Raw genomic sequence first — 21,384 nt, 5'->3', positions numbered from 1 at the left:
ATTATCCATGAGGAGGATATTATTGACATAATGAGTGTCAGGAGGGGATGGAACCTCTGCTGGCCTTTACTTCGCCCTGCCCTTGATACCTTACACGAGAAGCACTCTGATGCCATTACATTTGTGTGCCCAAACAGCCCTGGGACCATTAATCTAAGGTCAGCCTTGAGCACCAGGCATTTGGATCAGCACCAGAATCACTACGGTTTCACTTTCATATTGCCTACCTCGCCTCCCCCGAGGCCCAAGTGCAGATATGCAAACTGCATTTGAGGACCAGTCAAATTAAAACACACGCAGATCAGCGCTGAGTCCTTGTGGCAACAGCATAAGCTCACCCTTAAAAACACATTAAAGGTTCTTCTTCAAGCTTAGAATCCTGATGCGGTAAAAACGTTGGGATCAGATCTGTGACGTCCTCGATTATTAGGCTTCAGTCGTATGAGCATTAACAGCTATGGGGCTACAAGACCTCCAACATGTTTATCTATTTTCCCCAAATGTTTAACAGACAGCAAATAAACAGAATACCTCTTTTACAGGGAAAGCCTATTCTCCGCCAGGGATCACAGCGTTCTCGAGGTGACGACCTCACCACACACCTCGGCACAGTAAAACCCGCAGCCACACAAAAAGGACCCCCACTGGGGCAATATCCCACACTCAGGAGGCCTCTGGGCCTGTCTACGCCTTTCTACACTCTCCAGAACCTAAACACGCCACAGAAACAGAATAGAGCGGCACGGATGGACACGCTTCCAAAAAAAAATCCAGTCCTTTCGGAAAAATACTTCCAAAAGGTATATTTGTTATGACTTCGAATTCTTGCTGATTTTAAGAAAAAAAAAACAATGAAATCCTTCTCCAGCTACACCTTGATGGGATGAGCTTGCACTTTTCTCCTGGTTGTATCTGCAGGAAGTTGTACATATGAAAAATGCTCCCACTGTGATTTAATGTGACCTAAAATCAAGCTGAAGTCAAGGGTCCAGGTTTCCACTGGGCTTAATCGCAGAAAGAGTAGGGCCCATAAATGATGTTTAACCCTTCATGAGGCAAATCCGCCACGCTATCTACCATCTCGGTCCAAGATGCTACATAGCTCCAGACATCAAGGTGCTTTCAGGAGTGAAGGTCTCAGCGCAGAGCAGCAAAGGAGCACTTCCAAGAAATCCCCTGCATGAATACGCATCGTCAATCAAAATACGAAAAATTATGAGCCGTAACGCTAAAGTTAACGTTGGCATAAGCTTACACTAAAATAACATAAGCATTGTGAAAGAAGATAACAAGAAGCATAATTCATGAAGTTACTCATGCAAAAAAAAAAAAAACGAACCCTAAATTTTTCCAAGGAAACTTTATCCTTGTTTAATTTAAATATATAGCTACATACACACGCGTGGTGCAGAGAGCCAGCGACGTCATCGTGGGACTCGCCAAGCGGCCCTGACAGCCATGAGAAAGCAGTCATGCAATCCTTACATCACAGGCACCACAGAGATCAGGAACTGGGCCACATATCTAGAATGGGCTCCTCGCTGTGAAAGGAGCAGGAGGAGGAGGTACTGGGCTCTAACAGGTAGTTCTAAAACGAATGCAATGATGAAATTACATGTCAATGTTCTTAATGTCTGATTGCAACATCTCCAAGGTCATGCCCAGATACCCTGGTTCACTTCAGGCAGAGTTACAGGTCATAGAATTTACTGGGGGGGGGGGGGGCGTAAAAGGATATCGTACTGGGCGGCCCAACCCAGACCAATCCAATTATGTTTCAAATTCTTTAGGGCCCCTGTCCTAACTTTCACCCCTAGGGTAGGGGCCCCTGCTCCAAATTCATTGTTGGGGCTCTACCTACAGCATAAAATTAACAACCAGAAAAAAATTGGGGTTCCCCCTACAGAGGGGGGCCTGGGGTGCCTTACATCCCTGCGACCGCCCTGGTTCCGTGTCTGTGCAGTTTGCATGTTCTCCCCATGTTTTCACAGGGTTTTCTCCAGTTTCCCCCCACAGTCCAAAAACACTGTTGTTCTCTGCCTTCTGCCAATAGGCTCTGAACCCACTGTGACCATGTATAGTAGTTACAGAAAAGGTATGGATCCACCTACGGCTCAGGGTCCCAGCCTGTGGCTTAGGTTAGCCTGTGCACAAGTCACTTCTTACCCTGAACCCTCAAAGCCCCAAGGGTGCTTTACATGACAAGCCCAGCCACCTTCCCGATGACAGAGAGGCCCCTTAGTCACACGGCTCCGGCTCTCTCACTGGTCCCATCTGCACCTCCTTCTCTCAAACAGCACTATTTATATGCGGCTGCGGAAAATAACTTGCGCTTTACTTTGTTTAATGACGCATGATGCAAATAAATTACGAAGCCATTAACTTTTTTTCCTCCTTTATTTTCTGGGAAAGGCAAAATGGCTTCAGCTGTGGAACGAGCCTAGAATCAAAAGGACCGAGCCGAGTTCCAAGCTGTCACTGTGTGATGGGCTGCCCCCCCCCCCGTGCCCCCTGCTTCCTGGGATAGGCTCCAAGCTCACCATGACCCTGCACTGTGGCTGGAAGATAGATGGCGGGATGCAAAACTTCACTACAAGGATTCTGGGAAAAAAAACAAGCACTGCATAATTAGGGTAACATTAGCCAGTAACTAGATTAAGATTCATTTAACAAGTTGAAGTTTTAGGCACTGGAAGGGGCAATACAGGGCAGACATCAGGAATCATAGCAGGACGCACGTGCGATGATCCTTCCATGTGATTGATCCTGTCCTTAAAAACCGTGATCTTCCCTGCGGAAGGCGGGACGCCTCGGATCAGCCTGGGCGCAGAGCGGATTTAACACCAAGCCAGTGCTGCAGCAGACGGCATGCGAGGGTGCTGACGTTCGTGCTCTGAGAGGATCGTCCGCCGCTGAGCCGAAAGCTTTACTTAATCCACACCCCCACCACCCCCCGAGGACCTCAAACCTACCTCCACCTTGTAGATGTTGGAGGGGTGGTCCCTGCGCCCGCAGTGCAGAGTCACGGTCTTGCAGCAGCTATCTGGGACCACTCTGCCCTCCGCATCCGGCAAGGCCGTGTAGGCGCTGAACAGCCAGTCGCTGGAGCTGTTGCTTCCGCAGCACTTGAACTGCAGATGGGGAGGAGAAATCGGATACACGAGGAAGAAGACGGACTGTGGGCTTTCGAGACCTCCATCTTTCCTCACTGCCCCATCATCTCCAAACCAAACAATGACTCATTTGACCCAAACCTCACCCTAATCACCTCTACGGGACGAACACATGTCTCTTAGCGCTGTGAAGTTTTAGCCACTTGCAGGGGCAATACAAGGCAGACATCAGGAATCATAGCAGGACGCACGTGAGATTATCTTTCCTCAAAAGTACGGCAGGCAGATAGGGACACAAACCAATGTTGTGATGGGATCTCTGTGCCGCCAGTACAGCACTGCAGAGCTCCAAATCCAGTGTAAGCTGGGTCACTGCATGTCGATCACGAATTTAATCCAGCGGGAGCTGGTGCAATTTATCACCATTCCTCCCACTCAAAGCTTCATCCCTCTCATCACAGAGCATGCTTTTAGTGACACCCTTTATGTTTCAGCAGCGATGGTTAAGCCTGCTCATGTTTCAAAGCTCCTGTCTCAACACCAAGTCGGGATCCAGTCACAGGCAAACTAGACAGCTGCCTGTAGCCTGATGGGCACATGGGGGCCCAACAAAATCATGAAAAAAAGATATATATTCATTTAGAAATAAGGATATTTACATAGTAAAAAAACGATATGCATCAAATTAAAATGTTTTTACGCTGACCAGCTGTAGACAGAACAGGCTGTTGCTGGGACTCCTGAATTACCTGAGCTGAGCAGGAAGTGAAATGATCATCACTTTACCTGGTGGGGTAGGGGGGCCTTCCAACATGAGCCAGGCTCAACCTCACCCCCCCACACCACCCTCGACACCGCCCTCACTGCCCCCCCCCACAGCTCCCTTGATGCCACTTCCCCCCCCCCCCCCCACACCACCCTCGCAGCCGCCCCCCCGCCTCCAACATCGCCCCTGTCAAGCCTTGTGCCACCGCTGCTGTTACTGCTTGCTGGCCCTCTCACTGGCCGTGGGATTAGACACCTTGGCTCACTTTCCGCCAAAGTCACGCTGCGGTTTATTTTTAACGCTGGGCGTCACGAGCGACAGGGCGCCGTTAAATCTGCAGAGAGAGGGACGCAGTGTGAAATGGGCCGGTCTCTCTCACGCGTGCACGCACACACACACCACACAGACCACACACACCGGGGGGCGGTGCAGGTACGCAGCGGGTGATTCAGGTTCCACGGTATAACAGAACCTCGCAGAACCGCGCGCCGCGGTAAGACGAACGCGGAAGCTGAGGGCTTGCGAGGAGCCTCAGCACAGGACCACTCACGTGACCTTCCTGTGACAAGCATGCCTTAAATCTCTCAGCGGACCTCGTTAATTTTCTGATTTGTGTTCAGGGATGGCACTTCATACATGCCTTGCGGTCCAATAAAACTGTCAAACATCAAGGTGACGACAAGGGACCTTTTCTTCTTCGTCTCCTAGGTACGCTGGCACCAGTTCACCAGCACCTGTTTCAGCCTGGAGGCTTCGTCTCGCGGTTTGTCCTGTGGCGCCTTGAGGCTCCGCCCCCAAGAGACGGCGAATGGAGCAGGCGGCCCCTGTGCGGCGCTTACGTCCTGCTGGAGGCTGTCGACGGCCAGCGTGACGGGCTCCTTCCCCGGCTGCCTGTAGTTCTCCGTCATGGTGCGGCTCAGGTGCTGCTTCAGCTCGTCGCTCAGCTGTGGGAGGGGTTACAGAGAGAGACACTGGAGAAGAGCGACCGACAGCCTGAAGACCACGACGTCGGTAAGCCTCATGCCAGCCGGCGATTCAAGAACTGATATGCAGTCGAGAAGATCCAGTGGCTTGTCTGTTTTTAAATTGGCTTCTTGTTACCAGAAATCTGCCTCACCTGGGTCATCCTCTTAAAAACCTCATTCAGGCCTGAACTGGGGGGGTGGGGGGCAGGTTTACTTCTCAGTGCTGGTTTGTTTGTTGCACAGCACTTTATTCCTCAGTCATCCAAACATGCGCCACATACTGTACTACTGACACTATTGACTAACTCCTGCTGACGGTTTGGCATCTTTGACCATGTTTTTAGTTTTTTGGTTTCCTTAATAAATCCTGAATGTCCTGCTATTTGGTTACGCAGCGCGTTAAGCAGAGGGTTAAGCGATGATGGACACATGGGAAGGACGTACAGGACGAATAAATGAGTTTGGGGTGAGTACACTGCCCCACCCACCCCCCCCCCCACAAGCCCTTGACCCTTCATTCATGCCACAGCGCTTATTTTCATTTCCCCAGCGGGAAATCCCCGCGAGACAGGCTGAGCTCGCAAGCACGTGGACTCTGGTGCAGGTAATGCACGGCTGCCCTTCAAACACACCGGCCATGTTTTCGCCGTTCCGGCACGGACTCCGGGAACAGGGACAGCAGAGGTTAAACACACGGGCCAGTAATTTAAAAACCCGACGCCTTAAGCCGCAGAAGTCACTGAAAAAAGGAACTAAAACTGAGATACTTCTGTAAAATAGACAGGTGTGAAATGGCCAGGAATGTAACTCACTATGGATACGTGTCAACGAGGAATCTCAACATAACTAACGCCAGACGATGAAAGAAAAACTATTTCATGGAACATGCTGCCGTTCCTTGTCCCCTGGAAGAAGCCAGCGGGGTCACCCTGCACGCCTAGTCATTGGCCAGGGTAGAAAAGAACAGAAGCATGACTTGAAAATGGCTGCAGACTCAATATAAACACGTCCAGGAAAGGGTGACTCACTTCCCTGTGTAACCCACTACCCAAAGCTCCTGACCCATCTGCGTCTCCCAAAGCTCGCACAGCTACCCTGCGCAGCTCCGTTACGCTGCAGCCACTTTTTTAAACACCTGAACACTAAGCTGGTACCACCACTGCTACAGAACACCTACAGCAGCTCAGCAGGTCTTTATAAATGAAATCTTGTTTTTGGGGGGGAATTCAAACTGAAGGACTGTCTATACAGTACAGACTGAGTAGTTACACAATACAACCCCTCTCTTTGAATGAAGAGATTCCCAAATTCTTATCCTGCACAATGCAAAATAACTTTTTTTACTTAGCTGTCCTAAGCAGACAAAGCCTGATAGGCCTACAAACTCCTGTGAAGACGGCAACGTGAAGTGAAATCCAAAAATACTGACGATAACTTTGGGGAAGTCTTTGGCCTCAGCCTGCAGGAGGACTCACCCGTTGGTAGTAGACGTAGGCCAAGACCCCAGCCACGAGCTCGATGAGGAAGATCAGTAACAGGCAGGAGAAGTACTGCAGGGGACAAGGGGGGGAGGGTTAGAGCCTGCCTGTTTTACCAAAACCCTACCATAGATAGGACCCATCTCTGAAAACTCCAGCGATCTTAGAGAAAAACCATAAGGTCGCCACAGTCGAGGAATACATTTCCAAACCTTACTCAGGTCACGGCATATGTTTTCAATGAAATTTCTGTTTAGTTTTGGAGATTAAATGAAAATTCTTTGTTGGATGTCATGAGGACTGAATGAGTTTTGGTTGCCAATACTGAAACATACCATGAGGAAGCCTCGTCTCAAGAACAACAAAAAAATGTATTGAGTGAATTCTGGAAATTTGCTCTTCAATTCTAAAACAGCACTCAAACGAAACAGTTAAAGGACTGGTAAATAGGAACCCGCATCCTTACAGATATCCAAATCCCTTGCTCCATGCCAGAACAGGGACAGCGGGGTGTGGTTTCTAGGTCCAGAGCGGCTCACTCACAAGCTCAAATCAGGGGAAACGGGAGCCAGTCCAAGACCAAACATCTTGACTGCGTAAAAATCACAATAACCAGAAAAACAAACTGCACATTTCATCCCAACTCCAGAAACGTGGCCAATAAAAAAAACGGCCAAGAAATTCAGACCGAAAGCTCCATTCGAGAACGACGCAGAGAAAATAAAACAATTTTACGCACGCTGCATTTCAGTCAGACTTAATGAGCGGTTTATGGACTCAGAAACCAGTGAAACCATTTTTATACAACATTATAGTACAATCGACCCGCCTGAGCTCCACAAGCTCCGTTTGCCATTTGGACATTCTGACATTTACAGACTCTCCACTGTCTTACAACGGCGACATAAAAACGCAGCGAGCCGGGAGGAAATGTTACAGGAAAGCCTTCATCTGTGAGCGGCGTGCTGACATTTCACTGGAAACCAACGACGACCGGCGTTTTTGTTCTCTGATTAAAGCAACGAGGCCCTGGAAACCACGCTATGCTGTGAATATGGGATGGTGGGCTAGGGCACTGTGCCCATATCCGGAAGGCTGTGGGCTCAAATCCCACGACTGGCAAGTAATCATATCAATCAGGCCCTTGAGTAAAGATGCTAACACTCATTGCTCCAGGGTCTGCCGGACCCTACTCGCTGATCCCGACTCGTACGTCACTTTGGATAAATGTGCCTGCTACATAAATAAATGTAAATGAATGCATCCACCTATAGGAGATGTCAGACACAACACAGAGCCAGCCAAAGGCATGACGCCATTAGTTTGCTTTTCTTATGTGAACAATCAAGGTGTAGTATTATTAAGCAAGCTCCAGGAACAACGAATGGCCAATCAGAACAGAGGAATGGAACGGAGAGCTCTGGTTTATGGTCTTAATATACAACAAGTGAGCCTTGCTTCATCCTTCCTTTACAGAATGATATGCTAATATGCTCAGGCTGTGCGAATCAGAGGTTATGATTCACCGGGGGGGGGGGATCTGCATGCTGGCATTGCCGTTACCAGCTAGTCACTCCGTGCTAAAGGGAGAATCACGTTAAGATTAAAGTCATTATTCATTTACATTCACACGTCTCACAAATTCTTTATTTAAAAGGGACTTAAGCATTTTTTAGATTACGCACAGAAAGTGAAACAGCAACCTGAAATGTTAACGCACACGGCTAACATCTTCACTGAACTTGCTCTCGGACCATTTTTGCCAGAACGTTCTACTGAGCAGTGACATCCTACGCAGGTCCGGAGCCAGCCAGCTTCCTAAAGACGTTTTTTTCTTCTTTTTTTTTTTATAAGGAGTGTCAGAAATACCCCAGGCAGGATACGCGTCACATTTTGTCAGATTTCAATATCGGCCTGATTGCTGCTCTATTTTCCCACACGCTGGAACGTCGCGAGCGTGACGGAGCGCAGCGAGGCGGCTCCCCGGGATGGACGTGGTGCTAAACAAGGTAAACAGGCTCTGCGGAACCCGCGACCGATCTAGGTGATGACGCCTAAACTGCCATTTGATGGGGCAAACTGAGGCGTCGAGGGGGCGGCTATTAACAATTTACCACTTGCCTTCAGACCGAAGGTCTGCCAGGTCCCAGGTCACCAACCGGACCCCCACTGCAGAGAGAGGGAGCAGCACAGCATTGGGATCTGATCAAACTGAAAGCCCTTTAAGGTAAACGGTCGGATTGAAAACATCTCCCTGATCAAAACGCTGCGATCTCATTCCCTTAACTGGCAGGCCAAAGCCCCCCCAAGTAAAAGTAAGACCTCATGCGAAACGCACAACAGAACGGAAGAGAAAATGGCGTGTCACATAAAGAACCATCAAGGAGGGAATCCGAGACGGGATTCAGGCATTAAAAAGCGATTTTCCCACACGGTGAATTACAGCTGGGGTCACCAAAGGTCGGGCATTAAAATAAACGGGATCTGAGTGTCAAGCTCTCCGGCCCCCAAAGGCCCCCGGGCTCATCCCAGCTGTCCGCTACCACTTAGAGGCCATTTTAAATCACTGCCCCCACAGTTTACAGGAGGGGCGGAAGAAGTCATTAATTCGCCCGAATCGGAAGAGTGCCCTTAAGGTCCGATTACTGCACTGATTGGTTGGCAGGACACCATGTCGGGCCGGTCGAACCTAACCCAGATCCTGGACCACACAGCGCTGAGGGGGCTGCTTCTGACTAGGTCCTGGGGAGTCCAACGAGACTTATGGGAAGGAGGTGAGAATGATCTTCTGACCAGTGCCAAGGTACACAGTGGCCTTTTTCCCCCAAAAAAACTTGTTTTCTTTTCCCTTGTACAAATATTTAATGTTCAGCTGGCTTTTTTCTGGCTGAGATGGACTGACTGCGCAATCAAGAAGGCCAGACGTCCCTGGGGGGCGGAGACTCTCGGTGCTCATGTCTGGCTAAAGCGGGGCACAGGCAGACCGAAAACGGGGTCGACGAAGCCGACCAGCAGGGGCGAGCTGAACCTCCACTGCACAGCCCAGGACGAGAACACGAATGCTTAAATAGAATACAGAAGAGCAACATTCAGTAAGCCCTGGGGGAAATTCCCTTTTTGGCTCTCCATGAAACACACAGAGACATATACATGTGAGGGGGGGTCACAGCACAGGGTCAGCCAGCACATAGAGCCACTGGAGCTGGGGGGTAAGGGCCTTGCTCACGGGCCCACAGGTATGTGACTCTTCTGTCGAGGCTGGTGATCTTCTGACCACAGACAGAGAAGCTTACCCACTGAGCTGCACATCGCCCCCTAGATGGAAAATGCAAGCATCACACATTTCAAACCTACACAGTTTCCTGTATCTGTGCACGTTACACAACGTGCTGCTGCATGCAAATTGATTTCCCCCTGGGATCAGTATGGTACATCTTACCTTAACTTACAGCATTTTAACCTATAAGATTTTGTACTTATTAACGCAGCCACTGTATTACAAGCATTCAGAATTTTCAATTGTTTTTTGTGAGCTTTCTTGGTGAAGGATGTGAGTGAAGGTTGGGGCCCTGACAGATCTCAAACACGGCAATAATTAAGTCACTTGTCAAACTTGGCAGGCAGTTAATGGTATCTGACCGGCCACGCTGGAACAGATGGTTCTCTGCCATGTGGGTTCTGACGTCATTACAGCAATTAGGGTACATGAGAAAACCTGGTGTACAAGGCAGAGCACGGGGGTGTACACACTACACATGGCACAAAGGCAGAGCACGGGGGTGTACACACTACACATGGCACAAAGCCAGAGCACGGGGGTGTACACACTACACATGGCACAAAGGCAGAGCACGGGGGTGTATACACTACACATGGCACAAAGCCAGAGCACGGGCGTGTATACACTACACATGGCACAAAGCCGGAGCACGGGGGTGTACACACTACACATGGCACAAAGGCAGAGCACGGGGGTGTATACACTACACATGGCACAAAGCCAGAGCACGGGGGTGTACACACTACACATGGCACAAAGTCAGAGCACGGGGGTGTACACACTACACATGGCACAAAGGCAGAGCACGGGGGTGTATACACTACACATGGCACAAAGGCAGAGCACGGGCGTGTATACACTACACATGGCACAAAGCCGGAGCACGGGGGTGTACACACTACACATGGCACAAAGGCAGAGCACGGGGGTGTATACACTACACATGGCACAAAGCCAGAGCACGGGGGTGTACACACTACACATGGCACAAAGCCAGAGCACGGGGGTGTACACACTACACATGGCACAAAGGCAGAGCACGGGGGTGTATACACTACACATGGCACAAAGGCAGAGCACGGGGGTGTATACACTACACATGGCACAAAGCCAGAGCACGGGGGTGTATACACTACACATGGCACAAAGCCGGAGCACGGGGGTGTATACACTACACATGGCACAAAGCCGGAGCACGGGGGTGTATACACTACACATGGCACAAAGCCAGAGCACGGGGGTGTATACACTACACATGGCACAAAGCCAGAGCACGGGGGTGTACACACTACACATGGCACAAAGCCGGAGCACGGGGGTGTATACACTACACATGGCACAAAGGCAGAGCACGGGGGTGTATACACTACACATGGCACAAAGCCGGAGCACGGGGGTGTATACACTACACATGGCACAAAGGCAGAACACGGGGGTGTACACACTACACATGGCACAAAGGCAGAGCACGGGGGTGTACACACTACACATGGCACAAAGGCAGAGCACGGGGGTGTATACACTACACATGGCACAAAGCCAGAGCACGGGCGTGTATACACTACACATGGCACAAAGCCGGAGCACGGGGGTGTACACACTACACATGGCACAAAGGCAGAGCACGGGGGTGTATACACTACACATGGCACAAAGCCAGAGCACGGGGGTGTACACACTACACATGGCACAAAGCCAGAGCACGGGGGTGTACACACTACACATGGCACAAAGGCAGAGCACGGGGGTGTATACACTACACATGGCACAAAGCCAGAGCACGGGGGTGTATACACTACACATGGCACAAAGCCGGAGCACGGGGGTGTATACACTACACATGGCACAAAGGCAGAGCACGGGGGTGTACACACTACACATGGCACAAAGGCAGAGCACGGGGGTGTATACACTACACATGGCACAAAGCCAGAGCACGGGGGTGTATACACTACACATGGCACAAAGCCAGAGCACGGGGGTGTACACACTACACATGGCACAAAGGCAGAGCACGGGGGTGTATACACTACACATGGCACAAAGCCAGAGCACGGGGGTGTATACACTACACATGGCACAAAGGCAGAGCACGGGGGTGTACACACTACACATGGCACAAAGCCGGAGCACGGGGGTGTATACACTACACATGGCACAAAGCCAGAGCACGGGGGTGTACACACAAGGCCCGCACACTGCACGCCCTGAGCGTGAAGGCCCGCACACTGCACGCCCTGAGCGTGAAGGCCCGCACACTGCACGCCCTGAGCGTGAAGGCCCGCACACTGCACGCCCTGAGCGTGAATGTCCACACTCTGCACATCCTGAGTGTGAAGTACCAGCTGAACAGGCTTGAGCAGCTGAACTGCAGTAACCCTGCCTGGAGCCAAACCAACACTCCTTAGTGTCCCTGCAATTTACAGGAGGGCATTCTGCACCTTCTGCGTACTCGCCCACCCCCACCCCCACCACTCATCCAAGTCCCCTTCCCTGCTAATACATCACATTTAGGGCTTACTAAAATAGGACTGCTGCAATGTCATTTTTCCTCTCTACCCCCAAACGCTCCCCGCAACTCCAAGGTGAAAAATGAGGACGTGTAACGGGATGTCAGTTCATTAATCAGCTGGCAGGCGCCGCGCTCCATTCGGGCCACTTCCGCGGAGCCCCAGGACGCGGGGCCCCAGGACGCGGGCCCCGCTCCGCTACCACCGTTCTGTCAGGCCGGGTGGCGCCCAGGTGCCACTGCCGGTTCAATAAAACCACGCGTCAGGGAGGGGGGGGGGATTCATGACAAACCTTGTGCTGGAAATGGAGGCCAGCCGGCTTGGGATGCGGCCATCTTCACGGCTGTCAGGCAGTGGACAGTTCCCATATCTGCCAAGGGGCGACAGAAGCCTTAGCGGATGCGCGGTTTCACTGCATATGAGCAGGCTGTGTCTGTACACCACCCATGCTGAGAAGCTTGGTTTAATGCTTTATACATTTAAAAATGTATTTCTGTACCATGACAGCTGCAATCTTGATGCAGTTCTGCCTTGTTCAAGCATTTATGTCATGTTAACATTCCAAAGACTAAACATGCAGGTTGCCTAGTAGCTCCAGTGAGCGGCCTCAGAAGCTCCCTGAGAACATGCAGGAGTTTAATAACTAAGACCAGGCAGTGCTGTGTACATGAAGAACTTTGGGCGCTAAGCGTGGAGTACAAGTCTAACTCTCAGGGTAAGAGCTCGACCGCCACTTGTTTTTTGGCAGCAGTGGTGGGTTTGGCTCGACACCCAAAAGGCTTCAGCGCCCACTCCATCTCCAGGTGGCTCAGGGCATTTGGCCTGGGTGGTTGCGATCAGAAGGTTGTGGGTCTGAATCCGGTCCTCAGCAGGGAAAAACTGCACTGCTGTTGGGCCCTTGAGCAAGGCCTTTAGCTCCCGACCTGCTCCGGGCTGCTGGCTAAACAGCTGACCCTGGGCTCAGAAGCTAAGCTTCATGCTCGATGGTGTGTCTGGTGGGTATATATCACACAGTGTGCACCAAGTATCCCCAAGGAGCCGTTTGGATGTTGCAGGGACCATTTTTCAGTCCCCACAAAGGGAAACTCAATTTTGCAAAAATATGTGACTGCAATCAAGAAACAAAAAATGCCTGTGTGTGTGTATGCGTGCGTGTGTGTGTGTGTATGCGTGCGTGTGTGTGCATGTGTATTTCCACGCGTGCCTATGTGCGTGTGTGTGTGTGTGTGGAAACTAAAGGATTCCAATGTTCATGAGTAAATAAAGCATCGTTTCAGTTTGACACAGGCGGCATCATAACAATCAGATGTCAGAGGAGCGGAGTGGACGTCCCCGCGCCTCAGGGTCACCTCAGTGTTTGCAGTGTGCCTTCCTGTCTTAAAGGGACAGACACTAACAGGGCACCCCTGGAGTCCAAGCCCAGGACACTGGGACTAAGGGCTGAACGCTCTGTGTTACCCAGACATTGCCTGGGGGGCGGGTGATAGAGCCAGGGCCTCTATTTTTAACTTGATACATTTCAGATTAATTAGAATACTAAAATATGGAAAAGGCCAGACATTAAAAGTCCCCAGTCCATTGAAATGCATTAAAAAACAGTTACCCAGGCAAAAAGCAGCCCATTACTGTCGCAATGTGACAAATGTCCTATCATTATTCCACTTCCTGATGAGAGAGGAAAGGAAAAATAGGGAATCAAGCAGAACTTTGGTCTTGTGGCCCCACAAAGGGGCAGCGGGGGTCATGATTTTAGTCTTTGTCTCTGTACCGAGTTGGGAATCAGAATCAGTGTGTCTGGGGGTGTTTGAGTGCTTCAGTCTTCCTCTTCCATCACTTGGTGAATATTTTGGCCATATAAGACCCCAAGTTACGAGCTTCTGACTCTGACCTGAGCATCTGTACAGGGGGTGGATTAAAGGATGATGTCACAGAGACACTTTAAGAACAGTCTTCCTCCACAGGCTGGTACTCAGGCCCACCAACTGGGAGAACTGGGGAAAGGGGAGGGGCTAAAAGTCATGGGGGCCCCGTTGAAGCGAATTTGTCATGGAGCCGGGAAACATGTGCGGCGACTCTGCTGCTACCGTCCCAGCGATGGGCCACACATGAGCTAAAGGCTCTGGCTTCTGGGGCGTGTTCATCAGAAGAAGATGCTGCAACCATCCAGATGAGGTCTGCCAGAAGACCAAGGCAGTCAGAGAACAAACCCGCAAAAAAAAACCAGAAAAGCATCCTGAATAAATCACTCTGGACCGAACAAAAACTACTTTTTTCCCTGAGAGTCAGTTAATTCTTCTCAAATTTCCCAGAGACCCATTTTTTAAAGCGAGAGACAGTAAATAAACAGACCCACGGCACTTTAAAGCGTGGTGAAGCTGGCCCTGCATTCGAGTATTCCAGCAATCACAAATCCTCCGCGTCACCCACACCTCGAATAACTGAGAAAATGCTGAGCAGCCAGAGTGGAGAGAGGAGTCAGGTTTTAAACAGAGCAGAGGCTAGATTCCGATAAAACAACACTGACAGCCCAGGACAGGCTGGGTGCCACATTGCTGGGCAGATGTTACCGCTGGAGGCAAGGGGACGGAGGCCCTGCAGATCGCAGCCAACGGCGATAATGTGAGGCTGCATTAATGAACGCCCCCATCATGTGGACAATCTATCACACGCCCCGTCAGAAGCAGAAGCTCGCAGCATTTCACGGCAGGGTGCACAGAAGATTAAAAGCACACAAACAGCTCTCCAGCTGAGCCAGAACAGCTGCTTTACAGTTCTGAACTTCCACGAGAAGGTCCCCTAATTTTGTCGCGTGCTCATGGAAAGGCGCCTGCGTGGAGGAGGCCATATACTGCAAACTGTTGCACCAGGGAGCACAGATGTTGAGCTGATTTTTTTCTAGGCGATGAGACTCCCTGTGCCTTTCAGGGTCCTGATCAGTTCACCCGGCACAGCTTGTCCTGTTCCCGTTTTAGATCCTCCGCAAAATGAGCCCGTTTGCCCCAGAGAACACTCTGCATCACAGAGGGAATCTGAGGACAAACACCTGAGAACACGCCCACTGTCTCTCACCTCAGCGGCCAACCCTGCACCCCTGCGTCCGGCATGCAGCCAAAGCAGCCTCCTGAAAACCATCAGCCAGGAGTTGGAATAGGAATTCAGCACCGACAGCACTGGGATGCCCAGGTTTTAGCCATTTGGGATGTTAACTTAGAATCACCATGGAGACCATGCCGTGGCAAGAATTTAGGTTATAAAACTTCCACCTGACCTTTGGCCTGGAAAATACACACTTCTGAAACTCATGCTTATAACTCGTTGACTTTGCCACGATATGCATGATGCTGCACACTTTAGGATTTGGGAATAAACCGGAAGTACTGCTCTTTACAAATTATCTACATATTTCATCATTGTAAGGCCGCTTTGAGAAACATGGTTAATTTTTGTAAGATGATGACCCAAAATCCGTTTTGGAGCTTAGTGATTTCCATGGTACCAACTAGTGATGCAAAATATATCAGTTAACATATAATTATGGACCGGTGTTCATTAAAAATCAAAATGTTGGCATTGGGCCGACAAGTCAGTCTTGGTCAATACTTCCAATAAATGCTTATAAATCTCGTACCTCAACAAGTAAAGTACTGCAGTAACAACACAAAGGTCATGTGTTCAAATCCCAGGCAGCAAAAGGTAACCCTTCACTCTGCTGTCACTTTGGATGAATGTGCAATGTAAAGGAGCTTAAAAAAAACCTTTGACTTATATTTTTATAAGCATAAATTTGGTTTACCATCACTGTCGATATGCTCTGTAGTGTCCCAGTTTGCAAGCAGGTCTTCAGCTGGTTTCCATTTCTGACCTGTAGTGTTTGACACAGTAAGAAGCCAGGGTCTGTTTTCCCAGACCCTCGGACAGCAAGTGGACACAGCAAAGGACCGTTAGTTTATAGTAAATGTGTTGTTCATCTCTCTTCCCTATGCGGTTATTCTGTCTGTTTCTTGAACACAGAAAATATGAATACACCTCAAACTGCCCAAAAAATATCGGTTATCAATACCAGTTATATTAAACAAAAAGATACTGGCTATCAGTATCAGCCAAAATTTCCACATCGGTGTGCCGCTGTACCACTGCAGCATAAGGTAGGTCAGATTTCCAAAGGAATTTACCACATCAGCTCCGTGTCGCATGTCGTGGCGTGTCAGATTCACCGCGGCGTGATGCCGTTTTCCTTGAGCGCTGTCAATTCCGATGCCCCACGTCTCTCCGCCAGGCAAAGAGTAAAAACACACTGGCCATCAGCGCAGCAGAGTGCACGATAAATTATTTAAGCCGTTCTTCCAGGTCGACTTCACATATTCACAGGAGACAACACAAGTCCTGCCTTCAAGGGCTTCTAAGGACATCGATGAAACAGAAAAAGGACGCAGTGGAATTCGACACAATCCACAGTTCCTGACTCAAGACACCTCGAGATCCAAGCAGGTTACAGCTAAATCCTTTAAGCCTTTTGTTTGCAAACAAGAATGCAGTGTATATGGGCCCGACACCTCGGATCAGCAAACTCAGCGGTTACCCAGTCCTGCCGCCCCGCAGCTCCAGGGGAAACCTCAGTCACATGACCCCATTCACAAGCATGTTGCTAAACCTATAATTGGTACTGAGGCTATAATTATCAATTAACTGGGGTGCGTTGATAATTTTTCCTGAATGTGAGTGCAGTAAGGGAGTGTGCTGGACAATCAGGCTCCATGATGATGAAAATAGTGTGGGGGGGGGGGGGGTTGCAAACAACAGGACCAACTGAGTTATGCAGTCCCTGCATCTATCCCAGACAATTTTTCATTCATTTATTGAGCTACAAGGTTATGAGCCTGAGCTGTGATGTGTTTGAAATACAAGACCCTAAATTACAATGTTTAGGGTGCAATACTGGCATCATCATCTGTCAATGTCTGGGTAAATCACACAGACCTGGGTAGGGGGCGGAGGCCACGCCTGGGTGCGAAATGTGGCAAATGAGTATCTGAAGGATTTAGGTGTGAGAGCACTACTAATGCTTCCTTGAGACCTAAATTCCTTCACCCACCCCCACCCACCCAGGCAGAAGCAGGTGTCAGAGTTGTTCTGATAGGAAATCACATCTCATCACCGCTACAGAAAAACCTCAAGCAGGGTAGCTGCGTCCATCCGGGCGGGGAGCAGCCCAGCCGAAAGCCCCCATCCCATCACGCCCCGAGCCCCTGTGTTGCGAGGACCCCCGCCGATGGCGAACAGGGAGATGAGATTCAGAGACGAGAAGAATTCCAGCAGAGCAGGAATGGCGGGATTCACTCAGGTGTACCGGAGGAAACCGATATTACATTTTAATGAGCGACCAGGCGACACTCTAAAGGAATCTGCCAAACTGGATGATGCCCCAGCTGTGATCAAAACGAAGATAAAACGCATCGGTGCAGCACGAGGAACCGGGACCTAAACCAGCCGGGATGCAGGAAAAATCAGGCGGATACAGGACCCCTTTACATCTGGAAGACTAGTATCCTCTCTACCTCTGCATGGTTATTTTCCTGCTTTTAACAGGGGTGGCATTAAGCAACTATCAAATGACAGGTTCATCCCAACAGAACTGTTGTGATCGCCGACATCCTGGAAGCAGTGCCGTGGAAAATGTGACAGAGGAAGCGACCAGTATTCCGGTTACAAAGCTGTGTCTCATGTGGGGAGGAAAATTTAATGCTACCCCACAATGGTTTTCCCATTCAGAGTTAGGAACGCCAGTTTTTGGGTCACAATCATTCCTGCGCATCAGCGTTGTCTTGAAAGGGGAAAAAACAAAACTGGATATTCATCTACTGCCCAGAATATCAATCATGCTATAAAAACACAGTAACACCAAATAAATATACAGTATATGAGCAGCGTCCCCCCTGGCCACAGGTGCCTGATCGGGTGACAGTGATGTTTTCTCCAAAGCCACTTCAGAAAAAGGCTTTGAGCAGGAACAGGGATCCATTTCAAGTCAGTGAAATTTGGCTCATGGTGTCCTCATCCCGTCCAATTTTTTGGCAGCACAGTGAATCCCTTCCCTCTTAGGACCCAGAAGCCCTTAAACTGTCACAGGGAGGAGGGGGAAATATTACCCTCCATAGGGGCTTATTTTTAGCCGCCGTAGCCAGGTGTCCTTGCTTGCCGCAACTCGGGCTCCCCGACGGAACATTACTGCCGGGGGTCGCACCCCCCCACATCATCAATGAGGCACAGGTTCAAAGAGTGACACCTCACTACATCTGAATGAAGTATCAGAACAGAGTTCAGCATCATGACTGCACCCTAGTGTGTGTGTGTGTGTGTGTGTGTGTGTGTGTGTGTGTGTGTAAAGTATATATTACATTGTGGGGACAAAATGTCCTAACAATGTGATAAAAACCTGTTATTCTGACATTGTGGGGACCATTTTTTCAGTCCCCACAAGGGGAAACTGAATTGTATAAAAATCTATGATTGCAATAAAAAAAAAATGCACTTTGTTTGGTTACTTATGGTTAAGGTTAGGGCTGGGTAGGGGTTAAGGTTTCCACTGTGTGACTGGGGTTATGTCCACGACAATGTATCGACGGTCCCCACAAAAAGATAGACAGCTAATCTGTGTGTACAGGTCTGTGTGTGTGTGTGTGTGTGTGTGTGTGTGTGTGTTTGGGGGGGGGGGCGCTTTTGGAGTGATGTACTTTCTATCAACTATGAACCCAGGGAACAGAAACTAGATCACAAGGCCCAGATGTACAAGGCACTAACATCCATTTCTCTTCCAAGGGCTCTTACAAAGGTCTCATTGTGATTTCTGCACATTTCAGAATTATATATATTTTTATCACAGTTACTTGACTGTCAATACTACACAGTGCATTGTACTGCCTAAGCTTTCTGTTATAATGCAACCATTGTTTACTGAATTAGGAAGGAACATTGTTTTCTGACGCCCTATTGATCGACGGTACACCTTACTGTTTTATGGCTGTATAAATATCCACAGAAAAGCAATGATCTTCTTTTCAAATTTTACTTCCACTTCACTTCTTCATACATCCTCATTTACTTTAACCTTCTGGTCCCTTTCTGCTGAGTTGTTTACTTCTCCTGATATCCCTTTATATCACTCTCTACCTCCTCCTTTACCAGCCCACGTGTTCATCCGGTAAGGCGTCCACCCGTCTGCTAGAAAGCAGCATCTCACAGCTTCAGTAAGTTGCAGAATTATGGCCTCCCCATTTTGGGAGCTATTTCTGCAGCTGGGGAAACTAGTACCATCCTCAGACATGAAATGGAAATTAAATTAAATGCAGTTGTGCTTCAACTGCTGTTTCTACATGAGTACAGTTACATTTGACATGCTGCTTCTTACATACCCCATCATGCTCTCCTTTGAGATCACACACACACACACACACACACACACACACACACACACACACACACACACACACACAGGTGAAGACTGAAGTTTGGGGTCTGAGTACAGGGTCACCCATGCATCCAGCACCCCTGAAGAATTTGGGGGGGGGGGGGGGTTAAGGGCATAAAAGAGATGCAGCTCTTCTGCCATGGGATTCAAACTAGCAACCTTCCAATCAGAAGCACAATCCACTGAGCCACACAGCAATGCTGAAGGGATGCAGGCCTTCCTTTGTACTTTCATGCACTTTTAGGACGACTTTCACACAACTCTACGGCCTTTAGCCAGGATTTCTGCATTTCCCTTGAGCTCCCATGGACACAGTAGCTACCACAGCTGCACTGCGGGCTCTGTTCCTCACTCGCCTGTCCTGTACCTTCAACCAGTCCCGGCTCTGAAGACATGCGGCATCCTATGGAGAGCCACCCACTGGGCACCAGCAGAGATGACGGGTTCTGCTAGAGACCCTGACATTTAAAAAAATTGTGGAACATAAAGAAACTACTGACTGATGGAACAGTTTCTAGAAGACCACCCTTCAAACATCTCCACATGCCCCCCTTTAGCTCTGGCTCTCCCGGTGTGTCGAGGAGGATAGGGACTCACTTACCACGGACAAGCAGCTCCTCTGCTCACGGACGACGGCACAGCACCCCAGGAAGCCGGTGACCATGACCAAGACCCCAGCCAGGATCAGAATGTAGGCAGACACGGCGAAGGTGCTGGAGGCCAACAGGCTCAGGTAGTCGCTCTTGTCGGTCAGCGTCCAGATGCCCACTGCCATCACCGCGGTTCCCCCCACCTGCCGGACAGATGGGAGATTACAGATCACTGGGTCTGAGGCCCGGAATCATTTCCACTTGGAAGCTAATCATCATCACTCAGTACAACCAGGTCATTTGATGGGACCAGTGTTCATGGCGTTATGAAATCATCAGTCATCTGAGGCTTCATTGATCTGCCGTGGCTGCACATCGACTGACCAGCTGCTGACTTTACAAGCACAAATATACAAGTATGCGAAGATCAGCGGTTTTGACTTGACTGGGACTGAATATTACAGACCCGGCCAGCTGAAAACAGGACGCCAAACATTAGCAACCTGCGGACACCGTTTCCTTGACTGGGACTGAATATCACAGACCCGGCCAGCTGAAAACAGGACGCCAAACATTAGCAACCTGCGGACACTGTTTCCTTGACTGGGACTGAATAACACAGACCCGGCTGAAAGCAGGACACCAAACATTAGGAACTAGCGGACACTGTTTCCTTGACTGGGACTGAATATCACAGACCCGGCCAGCTGAAAACAGGACTCCAAACATTAGCAACCTGCGGACACTGTTTCCTTGACTGGGACTGAATATCACAGACCCGGCTGAAAGCAGGACACCAAACATTAGCAACTAGCGGACACTGTTTCCTTGACTGGGACTGAATATCACAGACCCGGCCAGCTGAATACAGGACGCCAAACATTAGCAACTAGCGGACACTGTTTCCTTGACTGGGACTGAATATTACAGACCCGGCTGAAAGCAGGACACCAAACATTAGGAACTAGCGGACACTGTTTCCTTGACTGGGACTGAATATCACAGACCCGGCCAGCTGAAAGCAGGACGCCAAACATTAGCAACTAGCGTACACTGTTTCCTTGACTGAGACTGAATATCACAGACCCGGCTGAAAACAGGACGCCAAACATTAGCAACTAGCGGACACTGTTTCCTTGACTGAGACTGAATATCACAGACCTGGCTGAAAACAGGATGCCAAACATTAACAACTAGCGGACACTGTTTCCCCCGCC

General features: G+C 49.6%; 1 protein-coding gene and 1 long non-coding RNA gene across 5 annotated transcripts in view; one reads left to right on the top strand and one right to left on the bottom strand.

Annotated features, from left to right (window-relative positions):
* The window catches only part of tspan11 (tetraspanin 11), a 47,427-nt gene that overhangs the window by 17,517 nt on the left and 8,526 nt on the right, over positions 1 to 21,384 (bottom strand). For all 4 annotated transcript variants that reach the window (XM_072717332.1, XM_072717360.1, XM_072717384.1 and 1 more), the window contains 4 exons: positions 20,179 to 20,370; positions 6,320 to 6,394; positions 4,719 to 4,823; positions 2,973 to 3,131 (listed from right to left, as the gene is read on the bottom strand). In XM_072717332.1, the coding sequence (XP_072573433.1) occupies positions 2,973 to 3,131; positions 4,719 to 4,823; positions 6,320 to 6,394; positions 20,179 to 20,370 (531 nt within the window). The remainder of the gene's footprint in view (positions 1 to 2,972; positions 3,132 to 4,718; positions 4,824 to 6,319; positions 6,395 to 20,178; positions 20,371 to 21,384) is intronic.
* LOC111833317 (uncharacterized) lies at positions 5,412 to 9,078 on the top strand. Its single transcript, XR_002835731.2, has 3 exons — positions 5,412 to 8,331; positions 8,450 to 8,549; positions 8,988 to 9,078. It is a non-coding gene; the product is annotated as an uncharacterized lncRNA (long non-coding RNA).

This window comes from Paramormyrops kingsleyae, chromosome 1 (genome assembly GCF_048594095.1).
Source record: "Paramormyrops kingsleyae isolate MSU_618 chromosome 1, PKINGS_0.4, whole genome shotgun sequence".
Taxonomy (NCBI): domain Eukaryota; kingdom Metazoa; phylum Chordata; class Actinopteri; order Osteoglossiformes; family Mormyridae; genus Paramormyrops; species Paramormyrops kingsleyae.
This window is presented reverse-complemented; position numbering and strand designations above follow the sequence as displayed.